This window comes from Prionailurus bengalensis, chromosome B4 (genome assembly GCF_016509475.1).
Source record: "Prionailurus bengalensis isolate Pbe53 chromosome B4, Fcat_Pben_1.1_paternal_pri, whole genome shotgun sequence".
Classification (NCBI taxonomy): Eukaryota; Metazoa; Chordata; class Mammalia; order Carnivora; family Felidae; genus Prionailurus; species Prionailurus bengalensis.
The window spans coordinates 69,692,549-69,714,860 of NC_057358.1; the positions used below are offsets into that span (position 1 = coordinate 69,692,549).

Sequence of the window (22,312 nt, forward strand, 5' to 3'; positions counted from 1 at the left end):
ATAATGCTACTATAAACATGTATCCCTTTGAATTAGCACTTTTGTAAATACCGAGTAGTGCATACCTCCATCCTGTTTTCCACAGTGGCTGTACCAGTTTGTATTCCAATAGTAGATGAGTGTTCCTTTTGCTCCACATCCCTGCCAACACCTGTTGTTTCTTGTGTCGTTGATTTTAGCCATTCTGACAGGGGTAAGAGGATACTGCATTGTAGTTTTGATTTGCATTTTCTTTATAATGAATGATGTTGAATATCTTTCCATGTGTCTGTTGGCCATCTGGATGTCTTCCTTGGAGAAACATCTGTTCCTGCCTTCTGCCCATTTTTAATTGGATTATTTGTTTTTATAATGTGTTGAGTTATATCAATTCTTTATGTATTTTGGATAGTAACCCTTTATCAGATATGTTATTTGCAAATATATTCTCCCATTCAGTAGTTTGCCTTTTAGTTTTTTTTTTTTATTTATTTTTTTAATGTTTAGTTTTGAGGGAGAGAGAGAGAGCGAGCGGGGGAGGGACAGAGAAAGGGAGACACACAGAATCTGAAGCAGGTTCCAGGCTCTGAGCTGTCAGCACAGAGCCCGACACAGGGCTGGAACCCACGAACCGTGAAATCTTAACTCAAGCCAAGGATGGACACTTCACTGACTGAGCCATCCAGGTGCCCCTGCCTTTTTGTTTTGTTGATTGTTTCCTTTGCTGTGTAGAAGCTTTTTATTTTGATATATTCCCAGTAGTTTATTTTTGCATTTTGAAGTTATTTTTGTGTATGGTTTAAGAAAGAGTTCAGTTTCATTCTCTTGCATGTCACTGTCTACTTTCCCTACCATCATTTGTTGAAGAGACTGTCTTTTTCCCATTGGATATTCTTTCCTGCTTTGTTGAAGATTAATTGATCATATTTATTTTTCTAGGTTTTCTGTTATGTTCCATTGATCTATACGTCTGTTTTTGTAACAGTACCATACTATTTTGATTACAGTAATACAACTTGAAATCTGGAATTGAGATACCTCCAGCTTTGTTTTTCTTAAAACTTTAAGAGTGCTTTGGCTATTTGGATCTTTTCTTTTTTCTTTTCTTTTCTTTTCTTTTCTTTTCTTTTCTTTTCTTTTCTTTTCTTTTCTTTTCTTTTCTTTTCTTTTCTTTTCTTTTCTTTTCTTTTCTTTTCTTTTCTTTTCTTTTCTTTTCTTTTCTGTGGTTCCATAAAAATTTTAGGATTGTTTGTTCTAGTTCTGTGGAAAATGCTGTTGTTATTTTGATAGGGATTGCATTAAAGCTGTAGATTGCTTTCAGTAGTATAGATATTTTAACAATACTTGTTCCTCCAATCCATTAGCATAAAATGTCTTTCCATATTTTTGTGTCTTTAATTTTGTTCATCAGTGTCTTATATTTTAGTACAGGTCTTTCATTTTTTGGTTAAATTTATTCTCAGGTATTTTATTATTTTTGGTATAATTGCAAATGGAACTGTTCTGGTTTCGTTGTGCTGCTTCATTATTACGTAAATGGAAATGCAGTGGATTTCTGTACATTGATTTTGTATCCTGCAACCTTACTGAATTCATTTATCAGTTTTAGTAGTTTTTTGGTAGAGTCTTTCAGGTTTTCTATGTATAGTATCATATCATCTGCAAATTATGAAAAGTTTTACTTCTCCCCTACCAATTTGGCTGCCTTTTATTTCTTTTTGTTGTCTGATTGCTGTGGCTAGAACTTCCAGTGCTATGATGAATAAAAGTTGTGAGAATTGACATCCTTGTCTTGTTCGTGACCTTAGGAGAAAAGCTCTGTTTTTCCCCATTGAGGATAATGTCAGCTGTGAGTTTTTCATATCTGGCCTTTATCTCATTGTGATATTGTCCCTCTAAACCTACTTGGTGGAGGCTTTTTATCATGAAAGGATGTTGTACTTTGTCAAATGCCTTTTCTGTGCCTATTGATGTTACGTATCACGTTGATTGATTTGCAAATATCAAGCCACTCCTGTGATGTACAAGGGGAATAAATCGCACTTGATTATGGTGAATGATCTTTTAAATGTATTCTTGGATTTGGTTTGCTAATATTTTGTTGAGGATTTTTGCATCTACATTCATCAGAGATATTGGCCAGTAGTTTTCTTTTTTTGTGGTATCTTTATCTGGTTTTGATTTCTGGGTAATGCTTGCTTCATAGAATGAATTTTGAAGTTTTCCTTCCTCTTATATTTTGTGGAATAGTTTGAGAAAAACAGGTATTAACTCTTCTTTAAATATTTGGTAAAATTCACTTGTGAAGTCATTTGGTCCTGGACTTCGTTTGTTGGGAGTTTTTGTTTATGGAATCACTTTTTTTGCTGGTAATTGGTCTTTCAAATTTTCTTTCAGTTTTGGTAGGTTATATGTTTCTACGAATTTATCCATTTCATCTTGGTTGTTGGCATATACTTTTTTTCATACTATTCTGTGATAAGTTTGGCTAGAAGTTTATCAATTTCATTGATTATTTTTTTTTTCTCCCAAAGGAATAGTCCCTGGATTCATTGATCTAGGTTCTGTTGTTTTTTTTTAGTTTCTGTGTCATTTATTTCTGCTCAAATCTATTATTTCTTTCATTCTGCTGGTTTTAGTTTTTTTTTGTTGTTGTTGTTCTTTTAGTAGTTTCTTTAGGTTTAAGTTGTTTATTTGAGATTATTTTGGCTTCCTTAGGTAGGCCTGTATTGTTGTAAACTTCCCTCTTACAATCACTCTTGCTGCATCTCAAAGCTTTTGAACCATTGTGTATTTCCGTGTACTTTTTAATTTATTTCCATGTTGGCCCATTCATTGTTCAGTAGCATGTTCTTTAACCTCCATGTAGTTTGTGTTCTTTCCAGAGTTTTTCTTGTGGTTGATTCTAATTTTATAGCACTGTGGTCAAAATAGATGTGTGGTATAATTTTATCTTTCTGAGTTTGTTGAGGCTTCTTTTATGGCCTATTATATAATCTGTTCTACAGAATGTTCCAAGTGTACTTGAAAAGAATGTGTATTCTGTATTTTTAGGATGTAATGTTCTGAATAAATCCATCTGATCCAGTGTGTTGCCCAAAACCATTGTTTCCTTGTTGATTTTCTGTTCAGATGACCTGTCTGTTGATGTAAGCGGGTTTTAAAGTCCCTTACATTTATGGTGTTATTATCTATTAGTTCCTTTATGTTTGCTATTAACTGTTTCGTATATTTGGGTGCTACCATGTTGGAGGCATAAATATTTGCAATTGTTACATCTTGTTGGATTGTCCCCTTTATAGTTATATAGCATCCTTCTTTGTCTCTTCTTAAAGTCTTTGTTTTAAAGTCTCTTTGTCTGGGGCTCCTGGGTGGCTCAGTCAGTTGAACATCTGACCTTAATTTTGGCTTAGTTCATGATCCCAGGGTTGTGGGATTGAACCCTACATTGCACTCCATGCTAAGTGTGGAGCCTGCTAAAATTCTTTCCCTTCCTCTGCCCCTCTCTCCCACTCACATTCATTCATTCATTCTCTCTCTCTCTCTCTCTCTCTCTCTCTCTCTCTCAAATAAAAATAAATAGGGGTGCCTGGGTGGCCCATTCGGTTAAGTGTCTGACTCTTGGTTTTGGCTCAGGTCATGATCTCACGGCTTCATACATTCAAGTCCTGCATCAGGCTTTGTGTTCCAGCTCGGAGCCTGCTTGGGATTTTCTCTCTCTTCCTCTCTCTTCCTCTCTCTTCCTCTCTCTCTCTCTCTGCCCCTCCCCTACTCGTGATGTCTCTGTCTCCCTCAAAATAAATAAGTAAACTTAAAACAAATGAAATTAAAATAAAAATATAGTCTATTTGGTCAGATATAAATATTGCTATTCTGGCTTTCTTTTGACCTCTGTTTGCATGATAAGTGTTTCTCCATCCCATCACTTTCAATCTGCAGGTGTATTTAGGTCTAAAATGAGTATCTTGTAAGCAGCATATAGATGGGTCTTGTTTTCTTAGCCATTCTGTTACTCTGTGTCTTTTGATTTACATTCCATTTATGTTCAAAGTAATTATTGATTTATACGTGTTGCTATTTTATTACCTCTTTTGTGGTTGTTTCTGAAGATTTTCTCTGATCCTGTCTTGTCTTTCTCATGGTTTGCTTGTTTTCTTTAGTGATATATTTGCATTTTTCTTTATTCTTTGCATATATATTAGTACTTTTTGATTTGTGGTTATCATTAGGTTTGTTTATAACATATTCTGCATATAGCAGTCTGTGTTAACTCAGCAATTAAGTTTGAACTCATTCTTCACTCTTCCTCACATTTGGATATGTTGTCCTATTTTACATCCTTTTATTTTGTGAGTTCCTTGACTGATATTTACAAAAATAGTCATTTTTACTGCTTTTGTGTTTCCTTCCTTCATAGTGTCACTTTTGGTCTTCCTTTCCACTCAGAGGCCCTTTAATATTTCATGCGGGACTGATTTAGTGGTCATGAACTTTTTCACTTTTTGTCCAGGAAACTCTTTATCTCCTCCTATTTTGAATTTTTTTTCAACGTTTATTTATTTTTGGGACAGAGAGAGACAGAGCATGAACGGGGGAGGGGCAGAGAGAGAGGGAGACACAGAATCGGAAACAGGCTCCAGGCTCTGAGCCATCGGCCCAGAGCCCGACGCGGGGCTCGAACTCACGGACCGCGAGATCGTGACCTGGCTGAAGTCGGACACTTAACTGACTGCGCCACCCAGGCGCCCCTATCTCCTCCTATTTTGAATGATAGTCTTGCTGGATAGAGTATTCTTGGCTCTAGATTTTTCCCACTCAACACTTTGTATGTATGGTACCCCTCCCTTCTGGCTTGGAAAGTTTCTGCTGAAAAATCCGCTGGTAGGCTTATGGGGTTTCCATTGTGTGTAACCATCTTCTTTTGTATTGCTGCTTTAAAAATTTTTTCTTTTTGGTACATTTTGCGATTTTTATTGTAATATGTCTTGGTGTGGATCTGCTTTTGTTGATTTTGTTGGGGGTTGTTTGTGCCTCCTGGATCTAAATATCTATTCCTTTTCCAGATTAAGAAAGTCTCTAGCTATTATCTCTTCAAATAAAATTTCTACCTCTCTTTTTCTCTTCTTTGGAATTCTTCTAATGTGAATGTTTTTACTTTGATGGAGTCACTGAGTTCCCTAAGTCTGTTCTCGTTTTGCCTAATTCTTCTTTCTGTCTTTTGTTCATCTTGCTAACTTTCCATTACTCTGTCTTCTAGCTCATTAATTCATTCCTCTGATTCTTCCAGTCTGCTATTCATTGCATCAAGCATATATCCTATCTTGCTTATTGCACCTTTCATCTCTGATTGTTTCTTTTTTATTTCTCTTTTAAAGGTCTCACCATGTCTTCCACTCTTTTCTCAAGTCCAGTGAGTAACCTTATGATCATTGCTTTAAATAGTCCATCAGACATGTTGCTTCTTTTTTGCTTAGCTCTCCAGCTATGGCCTTGTCCTCTTGTTTTATTTGGGACAGATTCCTCTGTCTTCTCATTTTGTCTAAGTTTCTATACCTGTTTCTCTGTGTTAGGAAATTTGCTATTATGTTTCCTGTTCTTGAAGGTAATGGTCTTGTGAAGAAGAGGTCTTGTAGTGAGTGCCCTGGTGTGTAGTGTCCACTGTGCTCCTGGTCTGGCTCTTCCAGTATGTCTCCAGCGTTTGCTTCATATGTGCTCTGCTGTTTTTTCCTGGCCTTTTTATCCTTTAGGACAGTCATCTGCAGAGACTCTCTTTGCCTGTTGTGGGTAGTGTTTAGTCCCTGGTGTGAATGTAGCATGTTTTAACTAGATGTGAGACCTGTTGCCACCAGCACTGGAACTAAGGCTCTGCAAAACTCCCGGATCAGGAGACAGGATGTGGGCAGGGGTTTGGGCTGGTCTTCTGGCAAGGGCGCCTGCCATGCTGGAACTGAGGTAAGTGTGACTAGGAAAGGCAGTTCTACCAGAGTACAGTGGGGTGCAGGAACAGGCCTTGGTGTAAGCAAATTAAGTAGGCAGTATTGTCATTGCGCTGGATCTCATAGGTGGTTCTATGCTTATACTGAGGGACTGGGGAGAGAAAAGGTGGTTGCCTGTCCCTTTTTTCCTGGAGTGTTTTCTTCATGAATGCTGCCTCTCTGGGACACACTCCAAGATGAGGGAATAACCTACCCACTATGTGCCCCAGGTGCTCTTCAGATCACTGTTTACCCTCTGTATGTTTGAGGACTGTTTCCCCTGCCTTCTCTCTAAAAGCAGTCCCAATGCCTCACGGCTTTCCCCAAGGTCAAGCTCGCTGACCTTTAGAACTCCAGGCTTTAGCCTGGTTACAAAACTCAAAAAATTCATCCCCTCTCATTTTCCAAGCCAATTGCTATGGGATTAATTTCTCCCAGGCACTCCCCTGTGTGTTAGTCTGTCACCCTTCTCTGCAACCATAGCTTCCTCACTACCACAGCAGCCACCATCCTTCTTTTCTCTCCTAAGCCATCTCTCTGCCCTTCCTACTTCCTTCATTATGGCCTCTCCTCTACCTTTAGTTGTGGAGTTTGTTCTGCCAATCTTAAGGTTGATTTCTGGAGTATTTAGGATTATAATTATCTAGCTGAATTTGTGGCTAGCATAGGGTCTTCCTACTGTGCTGCCATATTCCTTTCTCTGTCACACAGTAACATTTTTTTTTAAGTTCTTGTTAAAATTCCAGTTGGTTAACATACAGTGTAATATTAGTTTCAGGTGTACAATATAGTGACTCAAGACTTCCATATAATGGCCAGTACTCATCACAAGTGCTCTCCTTAATCCCCATCACCTGTTTAACCTAGTCCCCTACCTACCTTCTCTCTGGTAACGATCAGTTTGTTCTGTATAGTTAAGAGTCTGTTTCTTGGTGTCTCTTTTTTTTCTTCCCCTTTGCACATTTTTGTTTTTCAAATTCCACATATGAGTGAAATCACATGGTATTTGTCTATTTGTCTTTCTCTGACTTATTTCACTTAGCATAATACTCTCTAGCTCCATCCATGTAGTTGCAAATGGCAAGATTGCACTCTTTTTTATGGCTGAGTAATATTCCATTGTATACATACCCCACCTCTTCTTTACCCATTCATCTCTTGATGGACATTTGGGCTACTTGTAATTGGCTATTGTAGATAATGCTGCTTTACGTGTCGCACAGTAAATTTTTGAATAAACAAATGTAGTTAAATAATTGTTTTCCCCTTTTTTTTCAGTTTTTTCTTTGTCACAAAAGTGTTTTTTGGAAAGTACAGTAGTCAGCTATGGACTTTTTGTGGGATTGTGTATTTAATGAATTGTTGCTATAAAATAGTGATTATTATTTGGGGGATTTTCTTTTCAGTGATTTCGATAATTTTTTTTTTTTTTTTTTTTTTTTTGCTACAGGAGCAAGGTATTTTTAACTTCTGAAAGTAGAACCCTTTTCCATGTTCTTTTTTAATATGTTTATGTGTGCACATACCTCTCACTTCCAATTAGACTTTCTCTTCACTGTTTCTTAAATAGATTGCTTAAGGAGTAAGCTATAGGACAAAACTTTCTAGCTGTATTTTAATGTAATGTGAAAAATAATTTTGGAATGGAATAAGCCTAGAATCTTTGTATTCTCTAAAATTTAAAAAGTAGCAATCATTTCCTCTTTGGTCCTCCTCACATATTATGCAGAGTGAAATTGAAAGTGTCTTCTTAAAACTGGTTGAATGTAGCACTTTCTCTTGGTATAATGTGCCAGTTAAGGCTTATGAACAGTCATGTGAAATGCTGTATGCAATTAAGGTTTTCTAATTTTTTTCAAAGGCAGGATCCACAGCACCACTGTTTATTGACCAGCCAGAAGAACCTGAGTCAAATGCAACAGATGGCATGGAATTATTTGAAGACAGTCAGCTAACCAGTCGCTCTAAAGCAATAGCATCAAAAACCAAAGAGATTGAACAGGTGAGAATTCAGTCTTCTTTAAGTATATAATCCTTTGTTCCTGTCATTTTGCACATGGTAATTATAGTAAATATTTATTGAATAAATATGTCATTTAGGTTTTTTTCACTTGTGATTCTGAAATTAAAAAAATATCAAAATTGCTTAATTTGATTTCACAGTAATACTGATCAGTTTGGTCCCCTATTCTTGTTTACTTTTTTATTTTTTAAGTAAAAAGCAAACTTCTTTTTTAAGGAATATCAGTATTCGTGGTAGTATGAAGCAATTAAACTATTAAAATTAACAGGAATGGGCTGAAAGAAATGTTAAATATACCAAAATGTTAGCAGATGTTGTTTTAAGAATATTGGCATTACAGATGTTTATGTTTTTCATTACACTCTAAGCATTTTTCAAATAGTAAAGAAAAAGTAAAGGATAAGTATATAGATTTAATGATATCATTCTGAAAAGTTAGAATCTTGTTTTTAATAGATTAAATAGATTGCTTAGGGAATTATAGGTCAGAACCTTCTAGCTGTATCTTAATATAGTGTGAAATATAATTATGGATTGGAATAAGTTTAGAGGCTTTGTCTTACCTATTAAGATCTAAAACTATTTTCTCTTCAGTCCTCTTCACATGTGCTCATTATACATAGCAAAATTTAAAATGTTTTCACATGGAAATATTACCTGCCTCATGGTGTATTATAACTTTAGAGGATTAAATGAAGTAAATAAAATTTGAAGGGGTTTTATAACATGTAACATGTTGTATAAGTATTTTTTTCCCCAGTGTAATTAACATATAGTGCTATATATTAGTTTCAGGTATATAATATAGTGATTTCACAATTCTCTACATTACTCAGTGTGTACAAGTGTTTTTGATGTTACTCTCCAGTGCTTTGAGTAAATGTCATATTGTTATATAGTTTTCTGAAACCTATTGGGAATTAAGAATAAAGTTAAATCTTTTCTCAGGGTACTTTCCACTTTCACATCAGTTAAAATCTGTTTGCCTTGGTTGGATAGGAGAACATCTTAAGTAAATCCTGGTTGTGATTGTACAGCTCATATTGATGCTACCCCAATGGCAAAGGATAAAAATCTAATAAATACAGGATGTTTCATGTAAGCCAGTAGAGTTTTAAACTGGAGGTGGTCAGCATGCTTGGTGTCAGTGTCAGATGCTTGGAAGAATAGAAGGAAAATGGAGACTGAGAAAAATCGTGTTTAATTTGGTGATATGAAAGTGGTGCCTTACAAGATACCAGTTAATTGAGAGCATAAAAGGTTTGCTCATCAGATGTATCTTCAACATGGATATAAATATCATTATCCTATGTAGAATTACTGTCCTTTTGTCCTTTTACTCTTAGTTTTCTTTGTAGTTTTTGGGTTATTTTTTTACTACTTGACATATGTTTTTATTTGTTTGTCTCCCTCCTAAATGGAAGCTTCATGAGAGCAGTGACTATCCCTTATCTCCATTACCTAATACAATGATTGGCATGTAGTGGGCTCAAAAGAAATATTTGTTCTCTGGATGGTGGATAGAGTCATAAACCTAGAAGTGACCCTTCCTTGAATAGCCCCTGAGTCACTTTAAGTCAGACTGCATCTTAACCTGATCACCTAATACGATGCCTAGGCCCAGCACTTTGTAATAAGTGCTTGATAAGTGTTTATTGAATGAATGATTTATACTATTTTTCTTTTCCACCTAAACAGCAGTTATTCTTTTAATGTTTGTTTGTTTGTTTATTTATTTTAATATAATTTATTGTCAAATTGGCTAACATACAGTGTATAGAGCGTGCTCTTGGTTTTTGGGGTAGATTCCCATGGTTTATCGCTTACATACGACACCCAGTGCTCATCCCAACAAGTGCCCTCCTCAATGCCCATCACCCATTTTCCCCTCTCCCCCACGTCCCCATCCACCCCCAGTTTGTTCTCTGTATTTAAGAGTCTCTTATGGTTTGCCTCCCTCTCTGTCTGTTTGTAACTATTTTTACCCCTTCCCTTTTCCCATGGCCTTCTGTTAAGTTTCTCAAGTTCCACATATGAGTGGACACATATGATATCTGTCTTTCTCTGACTTATTTCACTCAGCATAATACCTTCCAGTTCCATCCACATTGCTGCAAATGGCACGATTTCATTCTTATTGCCAAGTAGTATCCCATTGTGTACATAAACCACATCTTCTTTATCCATTCATCAGCTGATGGACATTTTAGGCTCTTTCCATAATTTGGCTGTTGTTGATAGTGCTGCTATAAACATTGGGGTATGAGTGCCCTTATGAATCAGCACTCCTGTATCCTTTGGATAAATTCCTAGTAGTTAAACAGCAGTTATTTAAAGGAGAGTTTCTCTTAAAAATATAATTGGTAGAAGAATTTGAAGTAGCAGGGTAGGAGGATTTGGGGTTGTCATTTATTAATATTTCTCGTCTCTTATTATTCATAGTTGATTTATTTGATCTTGAAAAGATTAGCTACCAGTCAGATAAACAGCCTAGTTTAACAGTACACACTTAAAGAATATTGAGATTTTAATAGCAAAACAGATGACCTAAAAAATCTAAAAGAACATTACTGTATTCTGATATGACTAGAGAAGTAAAGATAGTTATTAGAAGTATTATAAAACAGAAAAATTAATAATGTTAAGTATAAATAATTTTATATGTTAAAAATAAATTATTATACTTAATAATGTTACTAAACTCTGTTCTTAATAGAGCACTTTGGTTTACATATATTGGCAAGAAAATCAAACCTTAAAAACTCCAAAAATGTCAGAAAGCTAGTAAATAATCATATATAACTATTTTATAAATTTGTGTCTAAAAGTTATAGTGATTTTTAAAAATGAAAAAGTAGTTTTAAGGGGCACCTGGGTGGCTCAGTCGTTTAAGCGTCTAACTTCGACTCTGGTCGTGATCTCGCAGTTTGTGAGTTCGAGCCCCGCTTCGGGCTGTGTGCCTAGAGCCTACTTTGTATTCTGTGTCTCCTCCTCTCTCTGCCCCTCCCATGCTCATGCTCTGTCTCTCTCTGTCTCTCAATAATAAATAAACGTTAAAAAAAATTTTTTTTAAAGAAAAAGTAGTTTTAAGGGGATTTTTCCCCCTTGTTTTCTTCATTTTCAACTTCTGCACAGTTTAGTTTTAAGGATTAAACGCCAAATGAATAGGAATAATGCAAAGCCTTGAGAAAGCCAGCTAGTAGTTACACAGCTGTCCAGTAGTTATTCTTTATATTTTTCCACATGCTTGAAATATTTCATGATTTTACAAAATAAATAATAATCCAAAAAAGCCCACATAGATGAGGACAACAATTCAGGTTTGGAATAATATAGAAATGTAAATATTGGTATAATGCCCAAGCTGCTTTTTCTGTCTGTTATATCAAGTGCAGTATGTTTAGATATCTTGTAAAGATAAATTACCACAAACACTTTTTTTTAGCGTTTCTGTATTAGATTCTTCAGTGCTTCAACCCCAAGGAAATCATTAACTTGTGGCTGTATTGCAATATAAAATAAACTTAATCTCTAGGCCAAAATTTGGTTTAATTCGAAGTGCCTACAAAGTGGCTATTTGATGTTTAAGGGCATATATATATATGGAGGTAGATTGTATGTGAATCATTTCAGTGAGGGAGCATATTCATGTTCTTTGCCACATTATTGCCATCTCATCCTGGACATTTAAGAATTTTAATAGGGTTGGAAATGTTGGTGCTTTTGATAAAGCTCCCCACATTAATAGTCAAATATGCACAGAGAACCACAGTCTAAAATCCTTGAGCCAGAAGACATCAGGTTGCATCTCTGAATATTGTGTTGCTAGATAGAGATCATTTGAATCATCCCCCTTGTACTTCAGTATCCTTTAATGGAGATGATTCATTCTGTTGCCACAGCACATTAAGCCTCCTTATGTTTTGGATCCTATGGTATTTTTTTTTTTTCTTTTTACCCTCATTTCCCTAGATTTACCCATTCTTACCCAATTTGGGCCACTTTTACATTGACTTACCAGAGTATTTTTTGAGGTTCCTAGCTTCTCAGCTTAGAGAGATTTCAAAATTTCTCCTGTCATTATAAGTAATTCCTAGATAGACAACCTACAAAAGTATGGGTGATTCATAACCTGACTCAGGTATTGGTCATTAACCCCTTAACTGTCATATCTCACAAGTCCTCACATACCTATTACTGACTTATTTGATTTGAAATTAAGTGCATCCCATACTTGCTATTTTATCAGTGAGGAATCTTTTAAAAAATTGGCACTTTGAACAAACCTCACAAATTGAAATCTGTATTATTACATAGCCCTTCTTCCCTCTATTGTACCCCCGGGGATAAGGTAATATTTACTTTAACTGTTTGGAACCTTTTCATGTTGAAGATTTGTCCCTCATGATTTGTTAAAATTGTGCTTAGACATAGCCTATCCGTGAGATCAGATCCTCTGTTTTTTGGAGGTCTGGCAAAATAAATAATTATATTTAAAAATCTCTTTGTAATTCCCTAGTGGCAAGATCTGGATTAGAGTCTGCTATCTTCTTTCTTCAGATGGAATCAGATAATCTGAGTGGATCTATATAAATATGTGTGTATAACATATACATGTATGTAGTATATATAACATAATGTGTGTATATATAATATGCATATGCATGTTCTGCCTAGTAGATCATACAACTATGAATGTCACAGTGGCTAAAATCCTCCTACAGACAGACATAAGTAGCAGAAAAGCAGTTTGCTAATTAAACAACTACTAAAGGTAGTGAGTAACTGCTGTTTATTAGGACTTTTTGCTATGCAAACTAACAGTCTTGAAGAAAGAACTTTCCATCTCTTAACCCTCAAACACAGTACTTATATTGTGACTCTCTACCTTTGTTGTACATCTGGGGGGCTCCTTAAAAGTAGAGCTTCTTGGATTTCTACCATAAATATTTTGGTAATTAGGTTATCAGAGTTTCTCAAGCTTTAACATGCACAGAAATCATTTGGGGATCTTGTTAAAGCACATTTTCTGACTGTGAATCTGGGATCGGGCTTGAGATTGGAATTTCTAACGTGCTGCTTGGTGATGCTGATTGTTCTAGTCTGTGGACCATATTTGGAGTAACAAGGAATTAGAAGGAGGTGATTATTTTTTCTTAAGTTCTTCTATAGTTTTCTAATGTGCTAAAAAGTTGAGAACTATAACCACCTTAATTTTATATAAACTAAAGTTTTATGTATTTTTTAATTGAGGTATAATTAACATGCAATAAAATGTATAGATCCTAAATATTCAGTTGGATGAATTTTGACAGTTAAAACAGTGTAAATATCACCTGTGACAAATATTTATGAAAGTTTTTCTTTTTCAGAACAGTTGATACACTGATAGTAATAAGGATTTAGTTAGGAACTAAAAGCTCAAAATCATGTAATTTGATTTGATTTATGGTAAATACCCTTCAGCCCATCAAGGCTATACTTCAAGTAGTAACATATACAAGCATAAATTTCAAAGAATACAAGAGATTATGCAGTGAGAAAGAAGTTTCCTTCTTCATAATTCTTAGCTACCCAGTTTCTTTCCCCAGCATATAGATGACACTATGTAACATACATAGGTATGTGTATACGCAGTTTATATGTAGTATTTGTGTGTGCATACCATGTATGCACACATACTGTGTATGTGTATACACACATATATCTGGATCATAGTTGATCCTGATGAGTAGAAATAAAAATTTGTACTTGTGTCCATATTATTCCTTTAAGTACAAGTGGTAGTTTACCATGCACCCTGTTTAGTATATCCATTCTGTATCAGTGTTTATAACTAGTCCCCTATTAGTTGATATTTATAATCACTTGTGAACCATGTTTTAAAGTACAGTTCCTCTGATTTCTCTACCTTTTTTAAAGTGTGTATGTAGGGGCGCCTAGGTGGCTTGGTCGGTTAAGCGTCCGACTTCGGCTCAGGTCATGATCTTACGGTCTGTGAGTTCGAGCCCCGCGTTGGGCTCTGTGCTGACAGCTCAGAGCCTGGAGCCTGTTTCAGATTCTGTGTCTCCTTCTCTCTGTGACCCTCCCCCGTTCATGCTCTGTCTCTCTCTGTCTCAAAAATAAATAAACGTTTAAAAAAAAAAATAAAGTGTGTATGTATTTTTAAAATATACGAGTATTACATTTAAAATGAGCAGTTTTGGAGAGGAGTTAGTTTAGTGATGGGTATCAAATGCTTGGGTTTGTGTCTTGTGAAGTGCTGTGTAGGTTTTAATGTCTGCATAAGAGATCACCACAGTGTCTGTTAATAAATTCCTGAGTCCCTGTGTTATGAAATCTGTATGTTTCAAAACACTTCTCATGATTCTCACAGCAGGCCAAGAATGACTGGAATACATGAGATTACAGAGAGCTTCATTTCTTGCTTATACCAATCATTGTCAACCTGTCTTAAAAATCTTATTAGTAGAGGGACGCCTGGGTGGTTCAGTCGATTAAGTGTCCAGCTTCAACTCAGGTCATGATCTCACGGTTCGTGAGTTCGAGCCCCACGTTGGGCTCTGTGCCGACAGCTCAGAGCCTGGAGCCTGCTTTGGATTCTGTGTCTCCCTCTCTCTTTGTTCGTCCCCTGCTCGCTCGCGTGCGCTCTCGCTCTCTCTCTCTCTCTCTCTCTCTCTCTCTCTCTCTCTTTCTGTCTCAAAAATAAAGATTAAACAAATTACAAAAAAAATGTATTAGTAGAGCTTGCTTGGGATTCTCTTTCCCTCTCTGCTCCTCCCACTCATGTGCTTTCTCTCTCAAAATAAATAAGTAAACTTAAAAAAATTATTTGTAGATGCAATTTATAGAATCTAAACCAATATAGTTGTAGTGATGTGCTTAAAAGTATTCTTTAAATGCATCATTTATGGTATTTCTTAAATCACAGAAAATTATAATTTGTAGGGGGAAAAGTCTGTTTCTTCTTTTGTCTTATTTGGTGAATAATAACTAAAAAAAATTTTTAAGTGCCATGAAGGCAAATTCATTTTTAAAACCTCTTTGTTTCGGAAAGCTATCTATCCTAACACTATCCTGATGTTGTTTTATGAAAATGCTGATATTTCTACCTTGAAATAAGTATCTCTGTTGAAAGATGGGTAGATTATATATCTGATAATTTATAGTTTAATTGTAGATGTCATTTCCTTACTCCATTTAGTTAAAAAAGATCGAACTAATTCAGAAATCATTTTGTTTCCCCTCTAGGTCATTAGGCTTATAGGTTAATAAGGTTTTACTGTAAATCTAGATCAATCTACTTAATACATAATTTTTACTTTAATTTGAATTCTATGTGTTAACCTTTTTTTGTGACCGTATGGACTGCTTACTACTAGCTTTTCTTCACTTCTTCCTCAAAATAAAGAAGTTATACTAGATAACCTTAGGTCCCTTCTTAATCTAAATCATTAAAAACTCAAAGTTAAGTATTACTGCTTCTGTATTCACTGTTATATGTAGCTAATTTCAGATTAAGTGTAAAATTTTTAGGTATTTTTGGTTTTTTTAGCCTCTTATATTAAAATGTTTTTTTTAACCCAGATACACCATTGCTATGCATCAGTTAGTAATTACTGTTTATTGAGCTAATGAATTGTGCAGAAAATGTTTTCTTCAGTAAATAAGATGTCACATTTAATCAGTGTTCAATCTGTGGCTCCTTTTTTTTTTTTTTTTTTTTTTTTACAGTGTCTAGTTTCAGTCACTGTCTATACAGCCTGGTGATTCTCAGCACTATCACTAGCTCTTGTTCCTTCTCTCTCAGTATATAAAGGATATTTTGGTTTTAGTTTTTAAAGTAAAATGGGTAGAAGATTAATCAAATGTGCCATCTTCCTGAAATGTTAACTAGAGTTAGGGACATGGTAAAAATCCGCTTTTAACACATAGTGGATTAAAATGAAATTGTTTTCAAAGCAGTGGCAGCTCTATTGTTGTATATGCATGATCTAAGCATTTCATGCTAACCTTACATAATAGAAACATTCTTTGTTTTCCCTTTTTATCAGAGCAAGTAACGAACTTCTTAAAAGTGCAGCTCTCACCACTATCTTGTCTAGACATCAAGTCTACCCTACTGTATTTAACAATCCATTATTACCAACCACTTGTTCAGACTTTACATATATAGATTTAGTAAAATACACTCACATAAGATTTACCCTTGAAAAATTTCTTAGTCTCAAATACATTAAAGATAAATCCTTTATTTTGGCCAAATTTCAAGGTTTTTGAAAATTACTTGTCAAAATATGGTCATACTCTTACTACAGAAACTTTTTGCTAAAGTATAAGTGTTTATTTTTATAAGTATTTTAAGAGTTTCATCTAAAAGTTACCTCTTAAGGTGATTTGTATCATAGTTGAAATGTTAAAACCAAGCATATCAGCTTTTACATTTAAAAGTAAGTTAGTGGGGCAACTGGGTGGCTCAGTTGGTTGAGCGTCTGACTTTGGCTCAGGTCATGATCTCGCGGTCCGTGAGTTCAAGCCCTGTGTTGGGCTCTGTGCTGACAGCTCAGAGCCTGGAGCCTGCTTCGGATTCTGTGTCTCTTTCTCTCTCCACCCCTCCCCCCTTCATGTTCTGGCTTTCACTGTCTCTCAAAAATGAATAAACATTAAAAAAAAAGTAATTTCATTATTTTATACCTGATATAAACCTGTAAATATGAAGATTGTTAACTCTGTTAAGATATTATTTTCATAAAAAATATTAAATTTGGGCAGTACAGATACCAAGCTTTGTAAGAACCATATTTAGTGTGTTACAAGTATCAAAAGAGATGAGGCCATCTTGGTCCTTGTCCCTGGGAATGTCATCACTTAAAAAGTACCCAGTTATAAAGTAGTTCCAATATAGGTGTTCCCCATGACATAAGTGTGAGCACAAGCTTCATTCTCTCACTTCTCCTCCTCCTCCACTATCAACAAGTATTAGGTAAGGATTTTTCTCTAGTGGTTCCAAATTTTCTTATTTTTAATGTAGTCTAGACTTTTTAGTCTTGCTTTCACTTCCTCTTTTGTAAGTTGACAATTTTATTTAGTCTCTGAGTACTTATTAAGGACGTTTGTAAGTATTATAGCATAGTAAGTACTGGATGTTTCCACTTTGTGTTTTAACTTCTCAGAGCCCTCTTCCTTATTTGTTAAATGGGATTAATTACATGTTCTCCCACAGAACCAACAGCACTGTATGTTGAAGCCCCTTGTATATTGAAAATCACTGTACAATGGTTATGGTAGTGTTAAGAAGTACATTGCCTGTTTCTCTGTAGCTTTGGAATATTGACTACTTTCAAATTATTTCTTAGGAATAATTTACAGCAAATCTATATAAGTTTAACTCTAAGATTAGAGACTGTTTTTTCATCATTGCTGGGATTTGGGCTCTTAGACCTTATGTCTTTTTCTTTTTTTCTTTTTCCTATTTATTTATTTATTTATTTAGTTTATTCTGAGCAGGGGATATGGGGACAGAGAGAGAATCCCAAGCAGGCTCTGTGCTGACAGATGCAGGGCTCAAACCCAGGGACAGTGTGATCATGACCTGAGCCAAAATCAAGAGTTGGACACTTACGCGACTGAGCCACCCAGGGGCTCCACTATTTGGCTTGGTTTTTTTTTTATTTCACTGGTTCTAATCTGTTTTTCTAGATATAGGAATTGCCATAAAAAGGTTAATATTTCCCTCTCTTTAGAATTCCCTGCTCTCCCTCCCCATTTCTGAAACAAATTGCTCTCATAGTTTTCCTTCACCTGTCATTTTTCATTTTTAAAAGATGATCCCTCCTATAACATCTGTCTTCTCTTAACTGTTGTTTAACTCAGGTATTGTATACTAAAATAAGCTTGTCATTTTTATACATTTATTTACTGATACCAGCACAAGTTAAAGTCAGTTGATACTCTCAGTTCATTTTTACAAGACCAATCCTTACTGTTCTGCATTGTCACCTGTGTAATCAAGTGTCCATATATATGTGAATCTTTCTGGACTCTATGTCATTGGTCTCTTGATCTTTGCAGTAATATCACACTGTCTTTGTTATCATAGCTTTATAATAAGTCTTTTTATCCAGTAAAACAAGTCATCCTACCCTGTTCTTTTTCAAGAGTACCTGTACTTGGAGCTGTGAACTTCTGTAGGAATCTTAGAATCACTTTCTCAAGTTCTCAGATACAATAAATAAACAAAGCCTGTTGGGATCCTGGCTCAGGATCTCTCAAGTTGCTGTCCAGCTGATAATGAGGGCTATAAGAAGACTGTAGTAGTCTCTGAAGACGTGACTGGAGTTGGAAGATTTACTTCCAAGCTCACTCATGTGGCTGTTGGTACGAGTTTCAGTTCCTCACCATGTGGACCTCTACAAGATGTTACCTTCCTAGCACTAGAGACCCAAGAGTCAGAGAAAAGGAATGATGCTTTGCTGCCTTTTTTTGTCTATTCTTCAAATCACATACTGCCTGGTACTTCTACCTTGATCTATTCGTTAGAAGTTGTTACTAAGCCCAGCCAACACTCAATAGGGGAAGGTATTACACGAAGATGAAAATACCAGGAGATGGGAATCACTGTGGGCTTTCTTGGGAGTTGGCTACCATATCTCCCATGATCAGTATTACCTAAAGTTAGCAGTCTTACTGGTCGTCTTTTCCAAAGAACCAACTTTTGGCTTTATTAATTTCTTTCTTATTTTGTATTTTATATTTCATTGAATTCTGCCTTTATTATTTTCTTTCCTTCTACTTTTTTGAAAAAAACTCGAGCTAGGTACTGATTGATTTGTAGCTTTTCTTTTAACCCATAAGTTCCTACTCTATAGGGCTTTAGTTGAATCTTCTAAATGTTGATGTTATTTTTATTGTCATTCAGTTTAGAATATTTGGTGGGGGGGAGATTTCATCTTAGAGCTACATAGAATATTTTGAAGTTTTCAAACATAGGGGATTTCATAGTTAAAAAAATTTTTTTTTTTTTCTAATTCAAAACCCCTGTAGTAGAAAACATACTGTTTAGGATTTGAGTCCTGTGAAATTTGTTGAGACTTACATTGTAGGCCAACACATAGTCAGTTTTTCAAAGTATTCTATATACTTGAAAAGAAGATGTATTTTGTATTTGTTGAGGCCATTATTTTATTAGTATAACAATTAAGTAAAATTTATTGTATTAAATCCTCCATATCCTTATTGATTTGTTTGCTTGTCTTATATTTCTGAAAAAGTTCTATTAAAACTTTCAAATGTTCGTGGTTTCGTGAATCTCTTTTAAATGTTTTTATTCCTTTTATATATTGAGGCTGTGATGTAAAGTGCATATGAATTTACAATTATTTTATATCTTTCTGAAGTAAGTAGTTCTTTTAATCTCTAATACTGCCTCATATTTATCTAAGTTAGTTTTTCCATGATACCTTTTTTTGTCACCTTTCTTTTAGCTGTTCTATATTCTTGTATTTAAGTAAGGTATTTTGTTGTAAGCAGCATATAGTTGAGTTTGTTGTTTCATACATTTTGATAAAATAAGGCTTTACTTCGATCATCTGGTCCATTTATATTTAATGTAGTTACTGATATATCTATATTTATTCTTCCTATTCCATAGTCCTTTTTCTCTCCTTGTTTCCTTCTTTGGGATTTAGAAAATTATCATTCATTTCCATATACAACACTTTCTTGTTAGTTATATATTGCTTTACACCATGCATTCCTGACTTAGGGAAGTCTAATCCACTAGTACTTTTATGAACTGCTTGATGATCAATGTAGGCACTTTAGAGCATTTTAACTCTATTGAACTTTCCTCTTGATTGATATATGACTGGTGTGTTTTACTTCCATATATATTTAAAACTCCACAAGATAATAACAGTATTCTTGGCAGTTAACATTAATTTAGGTTTATTTAATATTTCCCCTTTTTAAAATTTTCATTGCTGCTTATGTCTCCACCTTCCATCAAGAATCATTTTCTTCTACCCAAGAACGATGACTGAATAGATTCTAGTGTGTCATCACTATGGAATTTTATAGAAGGATTTATGTAGAATTGCTACAATACTGCTGCATTATTTTAGTAATTAGAATAAATATGGTAGGAATTTTGGAATTAGGGGATTTGGCTTGAATTCCAGTTCAGCCACTTAACTATGTATCTTTGGGAAAGTCATTTCACTTTGCTGGGCCTTGCTTTGCTCACTGCTGTAAGGGGAATGGTGCTATTATCCGCTTCATAATACTGTTAGAGTTACGGGGCGCCTGGGTGGCTCAGTTGAGCATCTGACTTCAGCTCAGGTCATGATATCACAGTTAGTGAGTTCAAGCCCCACATTGGGCTCCTTGCTATCAGCACAGAACCCACTTCAGATGCTCTGTCTCCCTGTCTCTCTGCCCCTATCCTGCTTGCTCTATCTCTCAAAAATAAATAAACATTTAAAAAATGTTTTTTTTTTTTTAAAGAATTAAATGGGAATATGTATTTAAGTTGGCTAGGACATTGTCCATAATCAAAATTGCTGCTGTTACTGTTTTGTACTGTTTTTCATGGTTGATGAAAAGTATTAAGTCTTCATGTGTGCTTACATGCTTACAAGGTTTTTGTAGGTTAGCCTGGAACCCCAACTTAGAAAACTAAGACCCCAGGGCACCTGGGTGGCTTACTCCGTTAAGCATCTAACTCTTGGTTTCGTCTCAGGTCATGATCTTACAGTTTGTGAGCCCTGCATCGGGCTCCATGCTGACAGTACAGAGCCTGCTTGGGATTCTCTCTCCCTCTCTCTCCCCATCTCTCTCTGCCCCTCCCATGCTTACTCCCTCTCATGCATTCGTTCTCTCTCACAAAATAAACTTAAAAAAAAAAAAAAAAAAAAAAAAAAAGGAAAATTGGGCCCAAACTTGAACCACATAATTTATAGGTTACACTGAAAATAATCTGTTTCTTTGGTAATTCTTGTATTTTAAATTATAATATGTGCATTTGTGAATGGATTCCAAATTCAATCCATTTGTGAATGGATTAAAATTATAATTCTATAATTTATATTTATAGAATTATAATTAACGTATAATTAATGTCATTAAAACCAAGAAGGAAAAAAATGACTCTTCATGTCAGTTGCATCTAGTGATTCTCTCTTACTAGAAGTGAAAGGTAAATAAAAGTAGATACTGAATAACTGAGATGAGTAGGATGGTAATACTATGATGTTATCTTGTCATCTCCATTTACCTAGGGTGGTAGTATTTATGTTAGTGCTAGGCTAGTAGGACTTGATTTTTGTCCATATATCTTTTGAAGATTATTTTGCTTGGGAAAAAGCCTTTAAAACATATAACTACCGATCTTATATTTGGGGTAAGGCTTTTGCCTCTTATTTATTATTTTATCCATATAATCCCCATGTTAGATTGATGGGAAGTATTTTAGGGTAACTTTGAAATGCTCATTTATGGTATGTGAATCAGTTTACAAAGTTATAAAAATTCCTTCTCAGCAAATATACTAGTATACCTTTCCCCCATTAAGCCACTTCTTTGTATCAAAAATTTCCAGAACCTTTTCCTAAACATATGCACTCCATTGTCTTCTGCTATACATAGACTGTGTCAAATTATGGTACTTATTTCTATCTTTAGGATATTTTTGACTTTGAAGATTATTTTTACCAGCCTCATTGGCTTATTTAGGAATACATACATATATACATACATACATTGGTGCACACACACACACACACACACATACATATACATGCTTCTTTTGAGAAGTATCATTATAATTCTTTTGAGAAGTATAATTATAATACTTTTGAGAAGTATTCAATTATAATTCTTTCCCAGAAGCTTTGATGGTTTATATTGCATTGATTTCTAATTATGGTTTGCATTGTTCTGCCCTGAAATTTTATTCTATTATTAGCATCCTTCATTGACACTGAGGAGAACCAAGAAGAAAAATCTCATATGCTTATTTCAGCAACTGTTGTACTACATGCATTTCTCTATCCTTTTTTATATCTGTTATCTAAAAGTTACAGATCAAATCAGGTCTTAATAAAGATTTTGTAATCTAAAGATTTTAAGTAGTACTCATTTATTCTATTTAAATATTTAATCATAAGCTATTTTAGTAAAAATTCGTGGTACCCTTGGGACCAAGCTTAAAGAAATGCAGTATAGGAAAAGTAAATGCAGTAAAATGCAGTAAAGAAAAGCAGTATAGGCTTTCTCTTATCTAAACATATTTTTCCATTCCATGTTTCTAACATAGTACATTCTTGATCTTGATTGT

The 22,312-nt window shown here is 34.9% G+C and overlaps 1 protein-coding gene across 10 annotated transcripts in view; it reads left to right on the top strand.

Annotated features, from left to right (window-relative positions):
- The window catches only part of PPHLN1 (periphilin 1), a 145,514-nt gene that overhangs the window by 90,243 nt on the left and 32,959 nt on the right, over window positions 1–22,312 (top strand). For all 10 annotated transcript variants that reach the window (XM_043563426.1, XM_043563420.1, XM_043563424.1 and 7 more), the window contains one exon: window positions 7,816–7,956. In XM_043563426.1, the coding sequence (XP_043419361.1) occupies window positions 7,816–7,956 (141 nt within the window). The remainder of the gene's footprint in view (window positions 1–7,815; window positions 7,957–22,312) is intronic.